Source organism: Monopterus albus, unplaced genomic scaffold (genome assembly GCF_001952655.1).
Source record: "Monopterus albus unplaced genomic scaffold, M_albus_1.0 scaffold15.1, whole genome shotgun sequence".
Classification (NCBI taxonomy): domain Eukaryota; kingdom Metazoa; phylum Chordata; class Actinopteri; order Synbranchiformes; family Synbranchidae; genus Monopterus; species Monopterus albus.
The window spans coordinates 1,403,690-1,426,446 of NW_018127895.1; the positions used below are offsets into that span (position 1 = coordinate 1,403,690).

Genomic DNA, 22,757 nt, shown 5'->3' on the forward strand with positions numbered 1-22,757 from the left:
ATATATATATATAACACAGCTGTGCATGATGCACTTACATGAAAGTAAACATGTTTTAAAAGAAATAAACTAACTACATTGCTTTTTAAAGCAAATGCTTTTTAAAATTTCCCTTGAAGAAAATGCAATTCTTGAAGCAGTGGATCTGAATGCAACAGATCAAGTACCAAGTCACTACATCCAAAATGAAAATAATTTGCCTGCCATTAATGCTGAATATTGCTGGATGAATATCCAAACTATACAATGAAAACTCTGAGCCAAAGGATTAAAGTCAACTATTGGCAGGGCCCTGAAAAACCAAAATAAAACAAGGTAACTGTTTCAGGGTGCTCAATCATGCACTAACAATCCACACCTGTTAAATTTTAGCACTATTAAACTTCTTCAGGATATCTACAACTATCCCAATTCACCCTAAACTTACCCTACAGATAATCCTGTAACATGAGATTTTGTACACACACATTGAGAGCCACTGTACCAGAGTCAAATTCCTCATGTGTCCAACACACCTGGACAATAAAGCTGATTCTGATAATATACTTTGTATTCATCTAAACTGCAGTCATATGTCTTACAACCATTTTGGAAGGAAGGAAGGTGTCTCACCTGTGGAAGAGATAATGGCAAAGACTTCCTGTAGTGAGGGAAGCAGTGTGGCTGGGTCAGCCTTCCAGATGTTCTGCAGAAGTGTGCTAACCTTGGTCACCTGACCTACATACTCTCTGAGCTCCCGCTCCTGGCTGGCAAAGCAGTGAAAATAACTGATGGTCCTCACCAGCTGCTGACAGAACAAAACACCCGACTTGTCTCTCGGTATGCACTGCACAAAGTCGGACAGCAAACTGCTCAGGCGGGCACAGAGAGCTGGCTCTGGACGTTCACACACCATCCTCAATACCTCCACCTGGATCACACTGAAGATCTCCAGCACTGAGGGGCAGCTGATGATCAGCCGCAAGCAGCAATGAATGTAGTCTATTATGGCTGGGTCTTTGCGGTCCAGCTGGCCATAGCCCTGCTGTAAAAGCCCAAGGACCAACTCTTTATTGAAAAAACACTCAAACTCTGGGCGGTGATAGCGTGCATACGCTTCCAAAACTTGGACGCCAATCTGCTTCTGGAAGGCATCTTCACCAAGTAAGATGAGGCGGGTGGTGAGAGTAAACAGTGCCTGACACTGCTCCTCTGTCATCTCTTTCTCTGCTGCTTCCACTACCTTCTTCACAATGGCCCTCTTCACAAAAATAGAGTGATCGGAGCTCACAAGGCCCTCCAAAATCTTGTCCATGATGACAGTCTGTAGAAAGCAAATTAGAAAATAATTAGTTAATACTTGTAAATACTGTAGGTAACACAACAATCAAAATAAATATTGATGACATGTAAAGATACAGGAGGGTTTGGTCCTGTCCTTGGGGTCTTTTCACCCCAATTGTTATGTCACATTGCCTATATTTGTCCGTCAGTTGCACGTCCACACCGTGGATGTATTAGCTCCCACAGCATCCTTTAAGTAAATGGCCATCATCTTTTAATCTATTATCCAGCTCTGATAATACATTAAAGTCAATCCAAGTAGCCTAATCAATACCAAATGAGCAGCCAATCATAAAACTGGCTCAGCCCAGTTTAACTGGACTGTCAGACACAATCATTCTGCTAAAAAACGGCATTATGAAATAAAAGGAACACTGGGAGAAATGCAATGTAAAATAAAAGCCAACATTTGAAAAACATTTTGAAATAAAAACTGCTAAAATTAAGTTAATTTTAAAAAAGGATCTATTTTGCATCTATTTTGAAAACGAGCATGATGAAAAAGTATTTCATAATAAGCAGATTTTTACAACTGTGAAAATAATTTCATAATAATGAGCTGTATTTTTTAAATTGCTTAATTTACAATTTCATAGGCATATTATAAAATATTCCATATGTGTTTAAAATTTTATTATTTTATAATCTCTTGTTTATTTATTTCATTAAAAACACTGGAGCTCAACACGGAACTAGGAAATGCTGGACTTTTTACTTTAAAAATTAAATGATTTTAGAAACTTTTGTAGAATAATTTTCAATTGGATAGTCGTCTAGTTGGCTCATCATTTCAGAACCAACGTGTTTTTTTTTTTATATATTTTTTTTTAAATCTCGCCACTTAAGGCGAACAGAGACCACCCGCTATCTCAGCTTGCTGTGTGGACACCAAGCAGCTAGCTTGCTAATGCTAGCTGTACCGTTAGCGTACGAGAATCTATATACGGCCGGCATTTAAAATATGGTTCTAAAGCAAAATACAATAAATCCACTGGAGCCCGTTACTAACATGCTTACCCAATAAAGATGAACAAAACATCCAAACAGGCCCGAGGTTACCCGAATAACGTTAACATTCGGTGGAACTGACTTAGCATAAATACCGACATGTAACGATTAGCGCGTTACAGATGCTCTGCTATCTGCGCTTACCCAAATAAAACATGTCAACAGTGTCCGACCAGAATACTCTCAAGTATCGGTCAGAGTTAAGCGTCCCTTGAGAGATAAAACCGTGTTGTTTTGGTTTATTTCATCGCTCATCAGCTGATTAACCCTCCACTAACGTCATTTCTAAGAGCAGAGATGCCTGTAGGACCTTTGTGTGAAGCAATTTACGCCTTAGCAATGCCTGTTACGCAGTTGTTTTATGTTGGGTAATAAAATCAATGGTCTTCTATTAAAGACGCTTTTCAACATTTTAGATGATAAGATTTAAATGTAGTGGAATTCTCAATAATATATTTACGCACTTCTGGCGAGTTTATGTACACTTAATGTGCTGCATTCAAATACTCCTTGTGCATGCCCACTTCAAAGATCTCCGGTGAAGTTGGCTTCTGGGAGAAAAATAAAATGAACTCATGCATCATGTAAAAGCAGGATTGCAGCTAATGATTATTTGCATTATTGATTAAGATCCTGACCATTGGTTGTTTGGTTTGAAAAAATTAATAAAATAGAGAAGATTTTCATCACAATTAACCAAAGCCCAAAGTGACACCCTCACACCCTTATACTTTAAACACTTAAGTTATGTTTATGTAAAGTTTTATAGTTTTATTTGTTTTGTTTTTTTTCATACATTTAAAAGATCTCCACTGCAAACATGTGACTTATTTTAGGACTTATGCAGTAATGTTTTTTCTTTTGAACTTACAGTTTAACCAAATCAGGACCGGAAAACATCCCTGGGAGGGTTCTCGGGGTATGTGCCAGCGAGCTGGCTGATGTTCTCTCCACCATTTTCAATCTCTCCCTCATCCAGAGCATTGTTCCCACCTGCTTTAAGAACACAACCATCACAACCCTTCCCAAGCAGAGCCCGGTCACCTACCTGAACGACTACAGGCCAGTGGCACTCACCCCAATCATTATGAAGTGTTTTGAGAGAGTGGTGCTGCCCGCATTCAGAGCAGTATACCAGACACCCTGGACCCCCTGCAGTATGCCTACCGGTCCAACAGGGCCACCTCAGATACCATCGCGGCTACTCTCCACTATTCCCTTTCTCACCTGGAAAATGGAAACTCCTACATCCTGATACTCTTAATTGACTACAGCTCCGCCTTCAACACAGTTGTCCCCCACAAACTCACCCACAAACTGTCCACACTTTCTGACTGGCAGGCCCCAGACTGTCAGGATTGGCAATAGGACTTCAGCCAACATTGTTACAAACACTGGCACCCCACAGGGATGTGTCCTCAGTCCCATCCTCTACACCCTGTTCACCCACGACTGTGTCACCTCTCACAAAGACAACATCATCCTGAAGTTCCTGGACGACACTGCAGTGATAGGTCACATCACTGGCGGAGACGAAGCAGCCTACAGGAGGGAGGTGGCCGGTCTGGTGTCTTGGTGCAAGGACAATAATCTCAGCCTCAACACGGACAAGACGAAGGAGATGATAGTGGACATGAGTAAGGAGAGGAGATCTCATCAGCCACTGTTCACCTGGGGGCTCGAAGTGGAGAGGGTGAGCAGCTTCAAATACCTGGGTGTCCACATAAGTGAGGACCTCACTTGGACACAACACCACACAGCTGGTCAAGAAGGCCCAATGATGGCTGTACTTCCTGAGGAGGCTGATGAGGTTTGGCATGTCGCCTAGGATCCTTTGCAACTTCTACAGCTGCATCATTGAGAGCATCTTGACCAGCTGCATCACTGTCTGGTATGGCAGCACTACTGCTATGGACCGCCAGCGCCTGCAGAGAGTGGTAAAGACTGTTGAGAAGATCACCAGGACACCACTGCCCTTTCTGCAGAGCATTTACCACCGCAGGGTGCTTAGGAAAGCTGCCTCCATCCTCAAGGACCCCACCCACCCCCAGCATGGACTGTTCGCCTCCCTACCCTCTGGCCAGAGGTTCAGAAGTGTGAAATGCAGGACCTCTAGACTGAAAAACTCTTTCTTTCCCTCTGCCATCAGACTCCTAAACAGCTGAGGAGTTTATTACCAGGAAATATGTCATGTACTGATAACCTGTACTGTTTACATTCTCAGTTTGTACATGCATAATTGCACATTGACTGTTGACTGCTGCACATGCGGCTCCCATGCAGCATACATTCTCTTATTATATTCTTATATATTGTTATTATATTGCTGCATTTACTGCTTAAAGTGTTAGTGTTACTTATTTATCTACTTTATATTTCATTTGTATTTTGTGGCATTCATGTGGACGGCAAATTAAGAATTTCATTGTACAGGCAAACACGTTTCCTAAGTGCATATGACAAATAAACACTTTGACTTGACTTGAAATCTGTTTTGTGTGGTCCAGCAAGCTTTTGATGTGGGTAGTGGACTTGGATCTGATGTACTTGATGTTTTTTATGATATTGCTGCAGTTTCCCTCCTTCTATTCACGATTTAATTAATGCTATTATTACTATTTATTATTTTATTATGAATGCACTGTAATAATAGTTTTGTATAGGCACACTGGGTAACTCCACATACTGATTTCAAGAGTCAATGTTCATTACACGTAAAATAAACTGATGGTAAGCACTAAACTGAACTACAACCTGAAATGAACTAGAAAGTCGGTATTTTAAAAATAACAATGTGACCAATATAGTCACGAGGCACCAAAATGTATACCATTGAGACAAAATGCATAAAATAAACAAGGCAAAGGACCAGCCTTTAAATAACAAGAACATAATTAAATATACATTGGCACAAATCTTTCAAAGGCTGTGAGGTTTGTCTCCACTTCTATGTATGTGCGTTCTGGAAGACATTGTAGAGAAATAGCTGTAAATAGCTTACCATTGAATGTTAATGAAGGCAACATTAAGAAGTCTCGCGATAGCGCACACACACCGGGTAACATTAGGGTTCTGTGAACGCGGGTGCCCGAGAAAAAGCTTGCTAGCGCGAGTGTGCTATCTGTAACCAACCGGTGTGTCTTTCATTATAAACAACAGAATATTCTTCATTCAGCCTGAGAAAGTTCGGCGAATCCTCAGTGTCTCTTACACGGGATCATATATGTCACCTAATAACGGAGGATATATCTGAGTTGAACAGGAAATTCGATAAAAATGTCCGAAAGCGTAAACTACGTGGAACAGCGGGAAGAGCAGACCGAACTTGAAGACGCCGGAGGAGCGGAGGTAAGAAGGTTTAAAACGGGCATTTTCCCCTCTCATTATCGCGAACCTTTCATAAAAGCATACCGTATACCTCTGTCAGTCTGATACTCCCATTCCTTACCTACGTGTTTCTCTGATTCTGCTATGTGAAACTTTCACTTTGTCGGTGTTAATGCGTATTATTTGAGCTAACATTGGTTAGCTAGCTGCGGCGGTGCTATCATTAGCTCACACCAGCAGCAGCAGCTCGGTCCCATACACTCGGGGACCGAAGCTAACGTTACAACACAGAGCAGCAAGGAGGCCAGGCTGTTTCATAAGCCTCCGTACTACTAGCTTAGTCCCGCTAGCCACCCATTCATCATCCCATTAAAAGTCCCGGCGTGCTATTTGTTTATTCTCATACCAGATTCACTCAGCAGGTTTCTTGTAACTGACATGCAGCTTTTGGAAACCGTCGTTGCAACAAGTAAAAAGCAGCCCTCGGCTCAGCTGTCCCATCCGCGTCTTTTGTTTTCGGAGGGACAGCGCAGCGCTGTTGTTGTTTCCTAGAAGAGATGCCATTGCAGCGCTGCCTGCCTGAAAACTTTGTTTCCTTTGCATCTTTTGTTGAGTTCTGGCTAATATTCATAAAGATGGAATAATTTTTCAAATCTGTAAAGCTCAACAGTAATGATTAGGTAAACAGCCAGGTGCATGGTGTACACCAAGTGAAGCATGAAACAAAAATAAATGCATTCAATCCTACAAAGACTAACAAAAAGTAACTATAAGGTATGCTTGAGACAAAGATACAAGGTATAAGTAATATATTTAATAATGCCCTTAGGGGAATGAACAAGCATGTCTTAAATAGCCTGTTAGCAGCATGAAATGACTGTTACTACACTTAAAGCAACAAAAGTTGTTTGTGTTATAAGCAGTGCAGAAGGGAAAGCATGGCATGGCTGACTCTTGGTTTGCTATAGTGATAGCAGTAAGGACAAAAGACTGGTAGGTAGCGCTCTTTCACGTACAGTACTACAGGTCAAAGGTGATACTTGGAGCATTCATGGTTTCATGTAGTGGGCATTAATCTCTATTCTTTTGAGATAGAATACAGAGGGCATCCTAGAACAGAGTGAGCCTATCCTGTTGGTTTTAGTCTCTACCTACCTGCTGTTGATTGAAAAGAGGACAACCACTAAAAACATCTGTTCACTTTTTTCCTGCTCAGGAGAAGTCTGACTGTTCAGATGCTGGAAAAGAGTCCTCCTCAGATGGGCAAGATGCATCCTCTTCCTCCTCCTCCTCAACCAAAACTAAAGATTCTATGCCAGGATACGAGGAGAAAGTGGTAAGGACACTTGTGCTACAGCTCACATTGCATGTCACACCACCGTTTTTGGATAAATAAGTTAAAAAGACTTATTTTTTTTTGTGTGTGTGTAGCAAACAGACCGGACCAACAGATTTGAGTACCTGTTAAAGCAAACAGAGTTGTTTGCACATTTCATCCAACCTGCCGCACAGAAGACCCCAACCTCCCCCCTGAAGATGAAACCAGGACGTCCTCGCATCAAGAAAGACGAGAAACAAAACCTGCTGTCTGCCGGAGAGTGAGTACATGTCCACACAATACAGATTTATTTTATTTTATCAAGTCTAGTCCCATAATGGCTTTAACTTCTTTGGTCTTTTCTGTGTTTGACAGCAACCGTCATCGTCGCACAGAGCAAGAGGAGGACGAGGAACTTCTGAACGAGAGCACCAAGACTACTAATATCTGCACTCGCTTTGATGAATCTCCATCCTGTAAGCAATGATGTGATTTTATTGGTGCTTGAGAGGAAGTGATGTTAAGCATATGGTAAATACATATGATGAGCATAGGTGGTAATTATGTGTTTTCTTATTTCTAATCTAGATGTCAAAACAGGAAAAATGAGGGACTATCAGGTCCGTGGTCTGAACTGGCTCATCTCTTTGTATGAGAATGGAATTAACGGCATCCTTGCTGATGAAATGGTCGGTATTTTCTCACAGTCAATACTGTGCCTTTATATTTGCACATGTATTGCTTTTTTGTGGATATTTCTTTATTTTTATGTACTACTTTGTCTCTCACACACACCATTTGAAATTTCACAGGGCTTGGGTAAGACTCTCCAGACTATTGCCTTGCTGGGTTATATGAAGCACTACAGAAATATTCCTGGACCCCATATGGTGCTGGTGCCTAAGTCCACCCTCTACAACTGGATGAATGAGTTCAAGCGATGGGTGCCTTCTCTTCGTGCAGTCTGCCTGATTGGAGACAGAGATGAGAGGGTAGGCAGTGTCAGAATATAACTATTCACTAGAAATCCAAGCGTAAATGAACAGTATTCTTTCTGCTTTGATATTTTACTCTCTAATGGTTTCTGTTTGCTTGATTACATTGTGCTTGTTTTACAACTGGAATGAAGTTTGGCCAGCCATAAAACTCTTTATGGCTACCCCAGTTTTGGGTAGAATTAGCGCTTTCAGTCGCAGTAATAAATGTGTTCCACTGATCCTGCTGATGATTTGTGATAGTGTACTCTGAACTCTGTGTGTGTGTGTGTGTGAGAGAGAGAAAGAGAAAGTGATAATACAGGCTTTTGGTTTAGATTTAATGATATGGACCTAAACCAGAATGACTGATTAAAGACTTACCTAAATTATAGGCTATAATTTAGGTGCTGGGGGTAGCAGGACTCAAATGTCACAAAAATACAAAATTCCGGTGTGCACCAGAGAAGAAGACCTCTTGGTGTGCATTGGAATTTTTTTTTTTTACTTACCCAAATTATATTTATTTTGAGTTACATGAGCTTTATTTCCAGCAGTGATTGTGGAAATTTTAGATCATTTCATTTGTCCTCCTGGTGGGTAATAATGACTTGTGGATGTATGTGGCATACATCTCAACAAAACTGTGTTAAAAATGTATTTTTCTACTGGCTGTATGTGTCAAGGCCACACAGGAGAACAAGGGATAAGGGGGGGCTACAGTTGTCAACAGCATGCACAAAATTCTTCAAGTAGACATACTGTTAAAGCTAACTTTAGCTTCATGAAAAAAACTGGTTTATTTGGTAGTTATCTATCGCAAACTACATGTTTCCTAGCATTATCAATTATCATGTAAAATTTGCTGTGTGAGCCACTTCGAACTGAAATCTAGGCAAGTATCACAGGCTAAAAAAGAAAAAAAAAAAACCTAAAGGCATCCGCTTTGTTTTCAGACTGCCCTTATCAGAGATGTGCTGCTGCCTGGGGAGTGGGATGTGTGTGTCACATCCTATGAAATGCTCATCATTGAAAAGGCTGTGTTCAAAAAGTTCAACTGGAGATATCTGGTTATTGATGAGGCTCACAGGATCAAGAATGAGAAGTCAAAGGTGAGACAGTTACTTACATGGGATTGTTTAAAATTATGTCTAAAACAGTCTATCTTTAATGACCTAAAACAGATATTACATAAACCAGAACCACCTCATGGCTGATGTAGCAAAATGCATTTGGTTTCCCATAGCTATCAGAAATTGTAAGAGAATTTAAGACCACAAATCGTCTGTTGCTGACTGGAACACCCTTGCAAAACAATCTCCATGAGCTGTGGGCTCTACTGAACTTCCTGCTACCTGATGTCTTCAACTCTTCAGAGGTAAGAATATGCAAGAAAAGTAATAATCAGTCAAGGGTACATAAATCTGTTCTCAACTTTTACACTGTAGTATTAATTATGTGATGGTAGTCTATTATTTAAAAGATAAGTGTTGTGTCTCTTTGGTACTAATTTACTTAATTTTTTTTCTTTAAGGACTTTGACTCCTGGTTTGACACAAACAACTGCTTGGGTGATCAGAAGTTGGTCGAGCGTCTTCACACTGTATGTATTGAATGTTCCTAATATCAGGTTCAGGCCAATCTCAAATTTTAAAGTGATTAACCCTTTTGGGGTTAAAGCACTCTTTTAACCTGCCATTTTCTTGTGTAGGTGCTGCGTCCTTTCTTGCTTCGTCGTATAAAAGCCGATGTAGAGAAGACTCTGCTCCCAAAAAAAGAGATCAAGATGTATGTGGGCCTGAGCAAGATGCAGCGAGAGTGGTAAGCATCTGCACTTAGGCTTAATTTGCACATATTTACTTGCCAGCAACAGATGTCAACATAAAATGTAACCCATGCCATCCCCCGTCAGGTATACAAAGATTTTGATGAAGGACATTGACATCCTAAACTCAGCGGGTAAGATGGACAAGATGCGTCTTCTGAATGTTCTCATGCAGCTGAGGAAATGCTGCAACCATCCATACCTGTTCGATGGGGCTGAGCCGGGTCCCCCTTACACAACGGACCTTCACCTGGTGGTGAACAGTGGCAAGATGGCGGTGCTGGACAAGCTGCTTCCCAAGATGAAGGCGCAGGGTATGTGGGTCTTCACACTTCACATCCTCCAAAGTGACCATACAGATGAATGAACTCCTCTCTAAAACAGCTTGAACGCAGAACTGAACCCTGTCACCTTCATGAAGGAGGATTTATTGCAGGGATGTTTTATTAGTTTTAGCTAGGTGGGCCTAATCAACTGTCATCTAAGGGTACACATAGTGGATTCTATAAAACGTGCTTTGTAAAAGGTTTGAGATTGTTGGATAAAAAGACATTACAGTGCATTCTTTGCATCAGTTGAGACTTCAGACATATCCACCAGGAATAAAGCTTTTAATTGACTACCCCTATATGTTCTTTCCAGGTTCCCGTGTGCTCATCTTCAGTCAGATGACCAGGATGCTGGACATCTTGGAGGACTACTGCATGTGGAGGAACTACGGTTACTGTCGCCTGGATGGCCAGACACCACACGAGGAGAGACAGGTGAAATGCCTACTTCATAAACTGGATGAGATTTATGAGAGTAGCCTGTAGATTGAGATTAACTGATTACACACTGTTGTCTCCAGAAAACAGTTCACTGAGCCTAATAAGACACTTGTTTATTTGTGTGTTTTCAGATCTCTATCAACGCATACAATGAGCCCAACAGCAGTAAATTCATCTTTATGCTCAGCACCCGAGCTGGTGGGCTGGGAATCAACCTGGCTACAGCTGATGTTGTCATCCTTTACGACTCTGACTGGAACCCTCAGGTTGACCTGCAGGCCATGGTTAGTACTCTGTAGTACTCTGCAGCGGTGGTCTCCCCAGTCCTTCTCCAGTAGTACAGGGATGGGCACTTTAACACTAGTTGTTTCCAAGGCAGGGAACTTGACTAGTTTAATCTTTCTGTTTCAGGACCGAGCTCACAGGATCGGTCAGCAGAAGCAGGTACGCGTCTTTCGTTTCATCACTGAAAACACAGTAGAGGAGAGGATTGTGGAGAGGGCTGAGGTCAAACTGCGCCTGGACTCCATTGTCATTCAGCAAGGTAATTCTCGGTATCTGTTGAGTGTTAGTTTAAAGTCAGTCTCGCTATGAAAGCATGATGTGTGCTGTTGTGATTAACTTTGTAGAAACAGCTGTTTCTATCATCGTTTATTAATAAAATAAAACTGATATAAAAATTCTAAATGAGGATCAAGGATTAGCAGCCACAGTTAATGTAGTAGTAGTAGTTGTTGTAGTAGTAGAGAGTAGAAATTAGTGAATGCTGTAATTTGCACAATATAATAAATAAAATTTGAGGTTTTAAAAAAATCCACCAAGTCATCAGTTTTTTGTTTTTTACCTTTTTGCTTAACAGGAAGACTTGTAGATCCGAGTGCAAGCAAGCTGGGCAAGGATGAGATGCTGTCCATCATCCGCCACGGTGCCACACACGTGTTTGCTTCCAAAGAGAGTGAGATCACAGACGACGACATTGATGCAATTCTGGAGAGAGGTGAAAGAAAGGTGAGTGAGAATGAGTGTGGATGCACTGGAAAAAATCTGCTGATGATGACATTAACAGTTAAATGTTATACTTATGTGCTAGACTCTAGAGATGAAGGAGAAGCTGTCTTCCCTGGGTGAGAGCTCTCTGAGAAACTTCACCATGGACACAGAGAACAGCAGTGTGTACACATTTGAAGGAGAGGACTACAGAGAGAAGAAAAAGGTAAAGAAAACAATAGCATCAGTCTTCAGTTTGTAATTGCCTCAGTCCAACAACATCAACCTTGTTCCCTTTTTTTGTCTCCATACAGGTCATTACCAACTGGATTGAGCCACCCAAGAGGGAAAGGAAAGCCAATTACGCTGTGGATGCCTACTTCAGAGAAGCTCTGCGAGTCAGTGAGCCCAAAGCACCCAAGGTAGGGCTGGAAACACCCTCAAGATATAAAACATTAGTGCAGCAGAATGTGTAATTACAGTGCTCTCATGATGGATGCATGTTATCCTGTTGGTGGTATAACAAGTGTCTGTTTGACGCTATTTTCCAGGCTCCTCGTCCCCCCAAGCAGCCAAATGTCCAGGACTTCCAATTTTTCCCTCCACGTCTTTTTGAGCTTCTAGAAAAGGAAATTCTGTTCTACAGGAAGACCATAGGCTATAAGGTACAGAGGTGGCTTGTCAAATGGGAGTGACATTTCTGGAAATGTCTTTAGAAAAGTCTCTAAGTTTGTGGCTCTGTCTTTTTAGGTGCCCCGTAATCCAGACATGCCAAACTCGGCTCAGGTGCAGAAAGAGGAGCAAGCTAAGATCGATGAGGCTGAGGCTCTCACAGAGGAGGAACTGGAGGAGAAGGAGAACCTGCTGCAGCAGGTGCTGACTACTTTTGCTCACTACGGTCAATCTATGGCTAATACACTGCAAATCCAAATACAGACTTTTCTTTTTGCGGTGTATATTTTAAACAACTACCTCTATTGCAGGGATTTACTATTTGGAACAAACGTGACTTCAACCAGTTTATCAAAGCCAATGAAAAGTGGGGAAGAGATGATATTGAGAACATTGCCAGAGAGGTGGAGGGGAAAACTCCTGAAGAAGTCATGGAATATTCTGGTAATCACTCACTTTTTCCCAGAAAGCAAACCCAAACATTTCACTTGTTAACATGTTTAGTAAATTGAAGTTTATTTCTCCAGCTGTGTTCTGGGAGCGCTGCAATGAGCTGCAGGATATCGAGAAGATCATGGCACAGATAGAGAGAGGAGAGGCCAGGATCCAGAGAAGGATTAGCATCAAGAAAGCACTTGACTCAAAGGTACCTGGCTGTAAACCATTTGGCTGTTCATTAGCATTATCTCATTAAGACCTGGGTAAATCCTCTTATTCTTCCTCTGATCCCTTAATTGTTTCTTCATCACCTTATCTTTTGTTGCTGATTAATTTGTGGTCTCTCATTATTTTTCTCATCTCCTTGGCAGATTGGTCGGTACAAGGCTCCCTTTCATCAGCTTCGTATCTCTTACGGCACCAACAAAGGCAAGAACTACACCGAGGAAGAGGACCGCTTTCTTATCTGTATGCTCCATAAGTTGGGCTTCGACAAGGAGAGCGTGTACGACGAATTGCGTCAGTGCATTCGCAACTCACCTCAGTTCCGCTTCGACTGGTTCCTCAAATCCAGGACAGCCATGGTGAGCTCTGGCTTCTTTTCAACTGTTTCTCCTGTTTTGTTTTGTGTGTGTGTGTGTGTGTGTGTGTGTGTGTGTGATTTTATCTGTTTGTATTAAATGTGGCTTTGTTATTAAAAAGATGTTTCTCATTTATTGTTGTACAGGAGCTCCAGAGGCGATGTAATACCTTGATAACATTGATAGAGAGAGAGAACATGGAGCTGGAGGAGAGGGAGAAGGCGGAGAAAAAGAAACGGGGCCCCAAGACTGGCTCAGTAAGTTACATATGCCATATGGATTTGTTAGAATAACAAGACAGGCAGCACCCATGTATTTCTGTTGAAACAATGCTCTTATAGGCAATTCTTTCTTCTGAGACATGGTTATAGCCTGGTTTAGGAATTTGCTAAATAGATCCAACCTTAATGTACATCCATGTATAGGACAGTGTCACCGTTGCAATTGCTGCTTGGCACACCAAAATGAGGAGAAGACCAGAAACTGCTGGGGGCAGCCCTAGAAACTACCTTTATTTGGCCATTTGGTCAGTGCCTCATTGATAGGCAATGCTGTGGACACATTTCTATCTGTACTAAAAAGTATTGAGATTCATTAACAAGCCCTCTCTTTGTGTGGTAGGCATTGACGGTCCTGTGAATTCTCTCTGAACGATTTCCTTGTTTCTCCTAGGCCCAGAAACGAAAATCAGAAGGAACTCCAGATGGTCGTGGACGCAGGAAAAAGCTTAAGTTGTGAGGCTGCTCACAACCCACAGTATCAGAGTCCGAGAGCGACAGCCGGCTCTGGTAGTGTTAGTCCTAGTGTCTGTGTTTGTTTTGCAGGATGTGATAATGTACTATATAAAACCCCCTGGTGGACTGATCTGGTTGTATTAGGTTTTAGGAAGCGCTTTGTTACAAGCCTTTCTTGTTGTCACTGACCTAAACGTTGCAACTGTGCCGATTTAGTTTTGTTTGCTAGTTTTTTTTTTTTACTTGGTAGTTCATTGAAATAAATGTATTTATGCCTGTTGGTTGTACTACATTCCATTGCTTGAAACAATATGTATCCTTTTTATTTTTAAGAAAACATTAGTTTTATCTTCCTATGTGAAGTAGAAAATGTCTTCTTTGAAAATCACAAATAAACTTCCCTTTTTAAAAAATTTCACTCTTATAAGACACAGATTCAAAAAAGGACATTTGTATTTGACAGTTGAAGTGTACAAACATTGAAACTTTATATCGGCACAAAACCCCTAAGCCATAGAAGCCTAACAGTTGGCACGTTTAAAATATGCTTTCACCTTTAGAAGAATAATTATAATTTCGATAATGCAACTTGTTTCTTTAGGGCTTGATCAACAAACTAGAACACAGTTCATGGTTTTTCAAGTTTCGCCAGGGTGTGATATCTTTTTTTCCATAGACCTACAGTGATATGTACACAGATTGTTTTGCATCTGGTTTTAGCCACATTGACCTGAAAAAGGTTCTTAAAAATTCTACAATCTTAAGACAAACAAGATTTAGAAATCCTTTTCACTGACACTATAGTGGTATTGTTGACTCTGGCTGGGCAGGTATAACTACAGGCTGTTTTAAGCACAACAAATATACTAAAATGATCTATCATTCATTAATGTCAGCATTCTAACATCTATCATTCAGTTCACTTTGCACTAATCACCACAAAAAAACAAAACACTGAATTACAGTTAAAAGAAGTTAGGTAAACTATCTGTAAAACTGAGGAAACATTCATGAGATTTTAACATGATTGCCACTGTAAAATAATTGCATTCACTACATTGGGGTTTTCATGCATTTGCAAACAGATAAAAAGGGATATTTTACAACTTGGCAACCGATGAAGCAGATGAATATGTTAAGGGCCTCTATCTTCATCCGCGACTCAGAATTAGCTGCAAAAAAAAAGGCAAAAACCTACAGCAAGAACTACCCATTGAGATCAGTGAGCCTCAGAAAACTGGTGCATTCTCTACATGTGGGCCCTAGGCACTGACATATTGTGCTGTCCACCGCTTGTTCTGGGCTCTGTTCAGTGCTACAAGAGTTGGGCATTGAAGGCACAATGGTGGAGAAGACTATCATAGTCCTTTAAATAGGGGGCAGGTGTTTGAAGTGGAAGGGGGCCCAAATCTAAACCTCAGAGCTGTCTGAACTGCTCCACATACGTGCTTGGCCTTGGCTGTAGTAGCCATTGTAGGCAGAAGAAGAGGAAGTGGTGTAAGGTGGGAACTGGGACTTCTTTTCCCTCTTCTTGCGCCGCAGCAGCACAATGACAATGGTGGCAATGAGGCAGATGAGGAGGATTAGACCTGCAAGGCCAACTAACATAGGTAGGGTGGAGGTGTCAGCTGTCTGTCTGCTGGAACTCTCAAGCACAGGGCGCTCCAGAAGAGTGTCACGGTTAGGGGTCCAGGGTTGGCGCTGGCTAACCACCAGGCGGTCTGTTCGGTCCAAAGCGATGTGCTGAATGTTGGTGCCTCGGTTGTTTTCAACACCGATCTCCTGGGCCAGAGCAGGGCCAGAGAAAGTAGGGGCAGCACGGCGGTGGCGAGTGGCCTGGGGCTGCTTAAAAGAGGATATACTGTGATGGAGGTACTCCACACTGCGCTTGCCAATGTTGCGGTTGGCGTTTTCTCTGGAGCGGACAGTATAGATAGTGTGGATGAACCATTCTCGACCAGCAGCCACCTAGAGAAGAAAGATATTTGAAACAGTTCCTTCTCTGTTTATGCAAAACATCAAATATACAGTAGTTTAATATTTATAAAGACCTGGAAAAGTGGAGATGATGACAATGTGAAGCCATCTGATCCTGGTTGTCTGACTAAAGGCAGAGCTCCAGGTGTGTCTTGAGCCAGTGTGGCCTTAAAAGCAACATCACCAAATACTGAAGCTTGCGTCTCTGGCTGGGCCTTGTCCTGCAGAACAACACACACAAGTAGTTTGTAAATTCATCCATCCATCCATCATCTATACTGCTTATCCTGAAGAGGGTCACGGGGGGCTGGAGACAATCCCAGCTGACATTGGGTTGAGAAGCGGGGTATACCCTGGACAGATCACTAGTAATTTGTAAATGAGTTCAACTTTTTTTTGGCTTTCACAACATCCTAACCTACAGTCCTTCATTGCATCTTACCAGGATCTTGAATCTGTGGAGTAGAGAAAGCGCATCTGCCAGGCAGCCATACTCCTTGTTAGTGGGATTGTATTTGGGAACATAGCCATCTGCACCTGTGCAGAGGAAGACCTTCTCAATGTTGCAGGTGAAGGAGTCACCCAAGTTCTGGACTGGGTCCACCATCACACGACCATAGATGGTGGAGCCTGAAGAAAAGGACAGGTGAAATAGTAAGAGGAACTGCAACATACAGTAGGATTCTCATGGAGTCATGCTGAACTGTGATATCACTTAAGCCCACTAGGTGGCAGCAGTGCCATACCTTCAGAGAAAGCAGCATCAGTCCCCTCCCCAAAGCCCATGGAGCCATCAGACAACCACAGCTCCTTCTTGGACAACAGGATCATTTGAGTGTTGAGGCTAAACTCAGCTGCTACTGGGTCACTCACCTGGAGCACAGCACATGGGTTAGCATATACAGAACAGTGGAGTGTTCAGTGAAATGGTGGATATGAAAAAAAGCATTTATCTGAGCAACTAATTCTGTAGTAAATATTTTATCACTGAGAATCCACCATTAACGTGAGATAAGTTATAGTTTTAATGATCCTTTTGCATTGTCTTGTTGAAATAAACCTGTGTTCTGACTATTGTGAATTTAGAACTAAACTGCCAGGGGATTTCTGTCAGGATATCCAGACTGACCTGCTGAAAGCGTATGTCCATGTCAAAGGTAAGAGGTTCTCTTGGGTGACAGACAGGGGGGATGCTGAACTCTCCATTTGGTGAGGCAATGCAGGGCATCAGCTTCACCGTGTAGGTCCCAGAGTAATCTCGCACCTGGAGGTCACACAAAAACAAAGGAACATGTTAGCTTATCTGTTCCCTTCAGCGGGGACATTTTGATTAGAATGATGACCTACAGCAAAGTCTGAGACAAAGCTCCACTGCTGCATTGGCTGGTTATAGGTAGGCTCAGTTCTGACTAATGTGAGAGTGAACGTCAGCCCAGGGTGATCAGCACAAATCACCATGGACAACACACTGGTTCCTGAAAACAAACAAACAAGTAGCCATCAGTCTTTAAAGGTGCATACTGTCCAAACTAAAACTAGCTTTTTATTTACTGAGTGACCTTTTATATTTTTTGAGCCACTCCCTTCCTAACTGTAAACACTGCAGGGTTGTTTTAACATTTGCTAAAAGGCACTCTGGCACTGTCACACAGTAGATAATCCAGTAGGACGCTGCTTGTATTGAGTGACCCCACAGGATAGATTTAGGGTGTGCACGTGGCTGCCACTCTCTTACCTGGGTGAGACATAACAAACTGTCCCCTGAAACGGGCCTCAGTCTTGAAATTGACCACCAGGCGTCCCTCCTCATTTATTCGCATACTGGTGGGGTACATGGCTCCTGCAACAACATTAAAACGAATGTTATTTTACATATAAACATACATTTTAATTTTGTAGTCTGAGAATGTACCTTGTAGTTCAGCTTCAGGAGGGCTGCCGATGCCATCCTGCCACAGAATAGCTGTATCATACACAAAGGTGAGTTTGAGCTCTGACTGCAGGTCAAAGTGCTGCCAGCCTCCCACAGCCACAGGAGAGTGAAAGATGTAGGACACAAACAGAGGAACACGCAGCGTGACATAGGACTGGACCAGGTTCAGCACCTGCATATGAGAGAAAACAGACACTGTAGCAGGTAGCATAGAAAGTTTAAAAGCCTGGCCACATCAAAATGTGGCTTCATCTGTGTGTCTGTGTGAAACAGGTGGTGCTACAAGCTTGGTCACATAGATTACATGCAAGACTAATGGGTGAACCTCTGTGAATAGGAGCTAACCAGTAACAAGCTAGCATACCAAGAACACATTTGGTGATTCCCAACCTCCTTATTTTATTGATTCTCGCTCAACCCGGACGTCATTCTGGTCCATCATGATGAAGAACATCCCAAAGCTCTTATTTCTGCTCTGATAAGCAATGAGGAGCTATAGCCAAGAATATACAAATGCATCCTTTGCTGAAATTTGTTATGGATTGATATGCCTCTTCATCAGAAATCATGTAGTTATTATAGTTTAACATGAAGGATCAAAGGAAAGTACATGTCATATGAGTTAAAATGTGTCCTCAGTTCCTCTTTTCTCACAGTTTGCCACTTACTGTGGCAGTTTAATTAAAACGAATAAGTTTTCAGTTGTAAGCTCTGATGTGTTCAGTCAAGAGTGTTTGAGACTCTGCAGCTGAAATGAAACTGTTTTCCTACCTGTCCATCAGTGGCTATGGAGCCTCCACAGTCATTCAACAGCTCTGACATGTCATAATAGCTGGTGAACTCCCAGAGGCAGGCCTCTAAGTTGAGGTTCCTGTAGAATCGCAGGGAGTTGGCTGAACGCATAACAGCACTGTATTGGTAGGGTGAAGTCTCGCCTATGATTTCAGGATTCTTTGTTGCATCTGTGATGAATCCATAGCCTGTTTGGATCTCATTGAAGTCCAGCAGGTTGGAGCAGCGGTGATTGCCCACACGTGTGCCATCAGGGCTCAGGGTAAGCTCAAAATTTGACAGAGGTCTTGTGGAGACCACTGGCAACATGCCTGTTGAGAGGAGAAAGCTTGTTCTTGTCACACAAGATAAGGACTGGATCCTAGTTGAGATCAATAAACAATAATAACCATATACCAAAATTTGCAACAAGAGTTCCTGCTCACCATCCATGTGAGGCATGTTGACCGTAAGTTTGATGAGGTTGGGGAAGTCTGGGTCATCTGGGCCTGTGTAGCGGATCTTAGCAGAGAAAGGTTCAGCTCCAACAGTGCCTGGGATACGAGGCTGACACATACCTGCAAACAGTTTAAGTCGGTTAAACCAACTGACTCCACACCCAGCATAAATCTGCACTCATACCCCCAGTCTCTTCTGCCTTCCACTCACCCTCCTCCTTGCTGATCACAGCGATGGGACTGGAGAGCTCCAAGCCTGCATCTCCATTGGCATTGAAGGCTCTTGCTGCACACTGAACCCTGGAGCCAGCCTGGAAGTAGATTGAATCCAAGGTGATGGATTTGGTGTTAGTGAAGAAAGTGTTAGTGTCCACCTCCCTCATGGGGCTGGTAACTCCATCTGAGCCGGTAGGGGCGCTGACCAGCCAGCGGTACTGGGTGAGGGTGTCATTGATGTTCTCAGCAGAGCAGATGGAACCCGTTTTATCAAAGTCGTGGTACTTAGGGTTGCAGGCCTGCCAGAGAGAGCACAACAGATAGTGATTTATTATATACCCTTTCCAGCTTAATAATAATAATGATTCCTAAATGATAATCAGCACCGATAGAGAAACAACAATTGATTCGGTTGGTAAAGCTTTATGGAAAAAGTAGCATCATACTTACTGTCACACACACAACAGGATATCCATTAGGTGGGTAGGGTCTGTCCTTGGCTTTAGCTGTGTCATCATACATGAGCAGGGACACAACCTGGGGCACGGCAGGGAAGGTGACATCTGCTACACTGTCCATCTCTTCAATGTACACGATGGCCTTGTTCATCTAGCAAGAAGAGGAAAGGCATCGCTAGCAGGTTGTCAGGTTAGCTGTTGTGTTTCCCCGATGTCTTTTTTTTTAATATGTTTTTTTTTTTCAGGCATTTTAGCCTTTATTATTATTTTTATGGGGCTAAGTGGGTCATGAAGAAGCAGACCGGAGACAGAGGAGAGGGCCTGCAACATGGGTAAGCATTTTAAATGGCCATAACTCAGTGGTCATGAGCTGGCTAAATCTTATAAGTTTTATCACTCAGAACTGCATTTAGGTATTCCCTAAATCATGAGGATGTTTGACGAGATGTTTTCTGTCATTACAAATGACTGGTGAGGATTATGACGCTTTAGCAGACTGATGTGCTCTCAGAGCGCTCAATGAGTCATTTTTCATCAACAGTAAAACCAGCAAACACAAAAGTATTTAGTCAAATGTAACCTATTTCTGTCACGTGAGCAATACATGCCTGTGGAGTGTGTGGATAGAGTGTCACAGTTCTGTTTATAGGTCCGTCTACTGTTAGACTCTCCTGGGGCATTCCCCCTCAGCATCTCATTCCAGAGGAAAAAGCTTTTTTTAAGACTGCGGTTCAGGCATGCTGACACCGACGCCAGCTGCTGCCCAGCTATTTTAACACAGGCAGGCATGACAGGGCGCATGCTCACGTTTGTAGATACAGTATGTAGTACTGTACATGTGTAGATACAGGACTTGCAATTTGATTGTGTGTGTCTGCTCATTTTGTCCCACCTGTATTTCAGCCACCATGTTGTCATCAGGCTTCATGTGTAGAGTGAAGGCCTCTCTCATCTCTCTCTGGCCATCATACAGGATCTCAACCTCCACAAAGTGCTCCGTCTCACCCTCCTTGAACTCAACGTCTTATCAACCCAGACAATGAAGTGAAAAATGATCAAAAACTCTCCAACATAAAATTATATCAGTTTTGGGAGCTACTGTGTCACTGTGTAGCCACTAAGCCAGGTTCTTACCCTCTGACAGTGGGTTGTAGTCATCTCCAGAGGTTGCAGAGCCATCCTTGGTGTGCACTCTCACCACTGAGACCTTTGAGGTGTCTCCAACACGCAGGATAGGAATCTTCACTATTGCCACATTTCCTTTGACCTGGGGTTCACGCACACTGTACTTGATTTCAGAGAAACGGATGATGGGCTCTAGAAAAGGAAACAAAGTTGACACTGAGCAAAACCTACAAACACATATTGGGAAATAAGGAATATGAAAATAGGTTGACATTTGCTCTCGTTGTGAGAAGCAATAAAATACTTCAACCATCTCCAGTTTCTATGTTGTGTGAGCCAAAATAATTTGCACTAATGCTCATCAATATCCTGCCTGACATTTTTAGCATACTTGGTATAAATGCACACTTCCTCTACTAGCTCATCTGAAGCAGTTAAAGAAAAAATACTTCCTTCACTCTAGAGCCCCTCAGCAGTTGTTATTGAGAAGTGAGAGCAACACGCTACTGCGCTACTGCTATTATTTGACATATTTTGCACACGTGTTTAAATATATTTTAGCAGTTGTTTTATGCCAGAAAAGCACATACTGTCTTTCTCATCTGTGACAGTGATCAGTACTTCCTTCTGCTCCCCAACAGAAGCGCCATATGGAGATGCGCTCTTTGGAGTTCCCAGCACCAGGCGGAACTCCTCGTCCTCTTCATGGATGGAGTCGTCCATCAGGCTAACCACACAGGGCTTCTCAATATCACCTGGGGAAGAATTAAATGAACACACTCAGATAAGCACTGCAGGATAAAACTGAACAGAGAAATTAAGAGGGAGACAGACGTGTCACCTGGTAGGAAAGTGATGACTGATGCATCAGTGTTGGGTCTTTCACTGTAATCCATCATGACCTGAGCAGAGCCCTGCCGAGTGTAACATCGCACTGTAGACTTGAGGCTGATGTCTCCACTACGGTACACTATAGCTCTGACCTCCCCATCAGACTCATCCACGTTGTAGCTGCCTTCTTTAAACTGAACCTTCGGCACTGTAAAAACCACAATCAACCTGTTAAGGGAGTCTTACTGCATTTTAGTGCAGCTAGTGATGGCAGTTTTCCATTAATGTTTTTCACTCACCTCCCTATTTAGCATTTATAAGTACCAGTACTTAAACAATTACATATGTGACACTAGAATGTTACTACAATCAGATATAAAGACATTTCAAAGTGTTTAATAATGTATTTCTTAACATTTGTAACAGCTGATAACACAGTATCGGTATATGAAACCATATATAATGATACATCTCTGTGTATGATCACTTCATAAATGCAAATTATAATATGCAAATACATTCCTTACAATGTTTTTATGTATACAATTATGTAATGTACACATATGACACTCACAGTCGGTGACAGTATCATTGATGGTAATGGTGGTCTTGCTTGGTTCTCCTAACACAGCATTCATAGGCATCCGTAATACGAGGTCAAAGGTCTCAGGCCCCTCCAGCTCAGGCTGACCGAGGTCATCCAAGATTGTTACTCTAAATGTCTGCATGGTCACTCCAGGAGCAAAGTCTAGGTTGCGACTGATGCCGACATAGTCTAGTCCAGCTGTCAGGTGGAGAAGAAACAACAAGGAGACACTGTAATACAATATTGTGACTGAATGCTGTTGAGTCTGTGAACCTGCTGATTCTACCTTCTGCAGAGACAGGATCACTCTTCCTGGAGCGGACAGTGACAGTAGCTGTCTTGGACAGGTCAGTCCCTGTCCTCCAGACCTTCACCTCAACGTAGCCTGAACTCTCTTCCACAACATACTCAGTTTCCCCGAAATACAGCGAGGGCTCTGTAGGAT

General features: G+C 42.4%; 3 protein-coding genes across 4 annotated transcripts in view; 1 reads left to right on the forward strand and 2 right to left on the reverse strand.

Annotated features, from left to right (window-relative positions):
- Positions 1 to 2,664, reverse strand: part of usp38 (ubiquitin specific peptidase 38) — a 10,420-nt gene extending 7,756 nt beyond the window's left edge. Inside the window, exons 1-2 of one of the 2 annotated variants that reach the window (XM_020591839.1) lie at positions 2,476 to 2,664; positions 613 to 1,303 (exon numbers count right to left, since the gene is read on the reverse strand). In XM_020591839.1, coding sequence (XP_020447495.1) covers positions 613 to 1,294 — 682 coding nt within the window. In that variant the 5' untranslated portion in view covers positions 1,295 to 1,303; positions 2,476 to 2,664. Of the gene's footprint in view, positions 1 to 612; positions 1,304 to 2,340 lie in introns of both variants that reach the window. The other variant, XM_020591838.1, reaches the window with a different exon arrangement.
- Positions 2,665 to 5,389: 2,725 nt separating this feature from the next.
- Positions 5,390 to 14,370, forward strand: smarca5 (SNF2 related chromatin remodeling ATPase 5). The gene is made up of 24 exons (XM_020591835.1): positions 5,390 to 5,679; positions 6,875 to 6,994; positions 7,090 to 7,256; positions 7,352 to 7,452; positions 7,565 to 7,665; positions 7,789 to 7,968; positions 8,907 to 9,062; positions 9,197 to 9,328; positions 9,485 to 9,553; positions 9,662 to 9,771; positions 9,863 to 10,089; positions 10,418 to 10,539; positions 10,677 to 10,829; positions 10,957 to 11,089; positions 11,405 to 11,553; positions 11,636 to 11,758; positions 11,847 to 11,954; positions 12,084 to 12,197; positions 12,283 to 12,405; positions 12,516 to 12,648; positions 12,732 to 12,850; positions 13,014 to 13,226; positions 13,370 to 13,480; positions 13,896 to 14,370. Exons 1-24 carry the CDS (start codon positions 5,608 to 5,610, stop codon positions 13,959 to 13,961), a joined length of 3,102 nt encoding a protein of 1,033 aa, XP_020447491.1. The 5' UTR covers positions 5,390 to 5,607; the 3' UTR covers positions 13,962 to 14,370.
- Positions 14,371 to 14,390: 20 nt separating this feature from the next.
- Positions 14,391 to 22,757, reverse strand: part of frem3 (Fras1 related extracellular matrix 3) — a 29,332-nt gene continuing 20,965 nt past the window's right edge. The window contains exons 8-25 of the mRNA XM_020591753.1: positions 22,599 to 22,748; positions 22,301 to 22,510; positions 21,737 to 21,934; positions 21,486 to 21,650; positions 20,905 to 21,087; positions 20,663 to 20,793; positions 19,763 to 19,921; positions 19,308 to 19,611; positions 19,085 to 19,216; positions 18,639 to 18,970; positions 17,847 to 18,039; positions 17,670 to 17,774; positions 17,282 to 17,409; positions 17,064 to 17,198; positions 16,681 to 16,807; positions 16,377 to 16,564; positions 16,009 to 16,155; positions 14,391 to 15,925 (exon numbers count right to left, since the gene is read on the reverse strand). Of these exons, the coding sequence (XP_020447409.1) occupies positions 15,368 to 15,925; positions 16,009 to 16,155; positions 16,377 to 16,564; positions 16,681 to 16,807; positions 17,064 to 17,198; positions 17,282 to 17,409; positions 17,670 to 17,774; positions 17,847 to 18,039; positions 18,639 to 18,970; positions 19,085 to 19,216; positions 19,308 to 19,611; positions 19,763 to 19,921; positions 20,663 to 20,793; positions 20,905 to 21,087; positions 21,486 to 21,650; positions 21,737 to 21,934; positions 22,301 to 22,510; positions 22,599 to 22,748 (3,545 nt within the window). The 3' untranslated portion in view covers positions 14,391 to 15,367. The remainder of the gene's footprint in view (positions 15,926 to 16,008; positions 16,156 to 16,376; positions 16,565 to 16,680; positions 16,808 to 17,063; positions 17,199 to 17,281; positions 17,410 to 17,669; positions 17,775 to 17,846; positions 18,040 to 18,638; positions 18,971 to 19,084; positions 19,217 to 19,307; positions 19,612 to 19,762; positions 19,922 to 20,662; positions 20,794 to 20,904; positions 21,088 to 21,485; positions 21,651 to 21,736; positions 21,935 to 22,300; positions 22,511 to 22,598; positions 22,749 to 22,757) is intronic.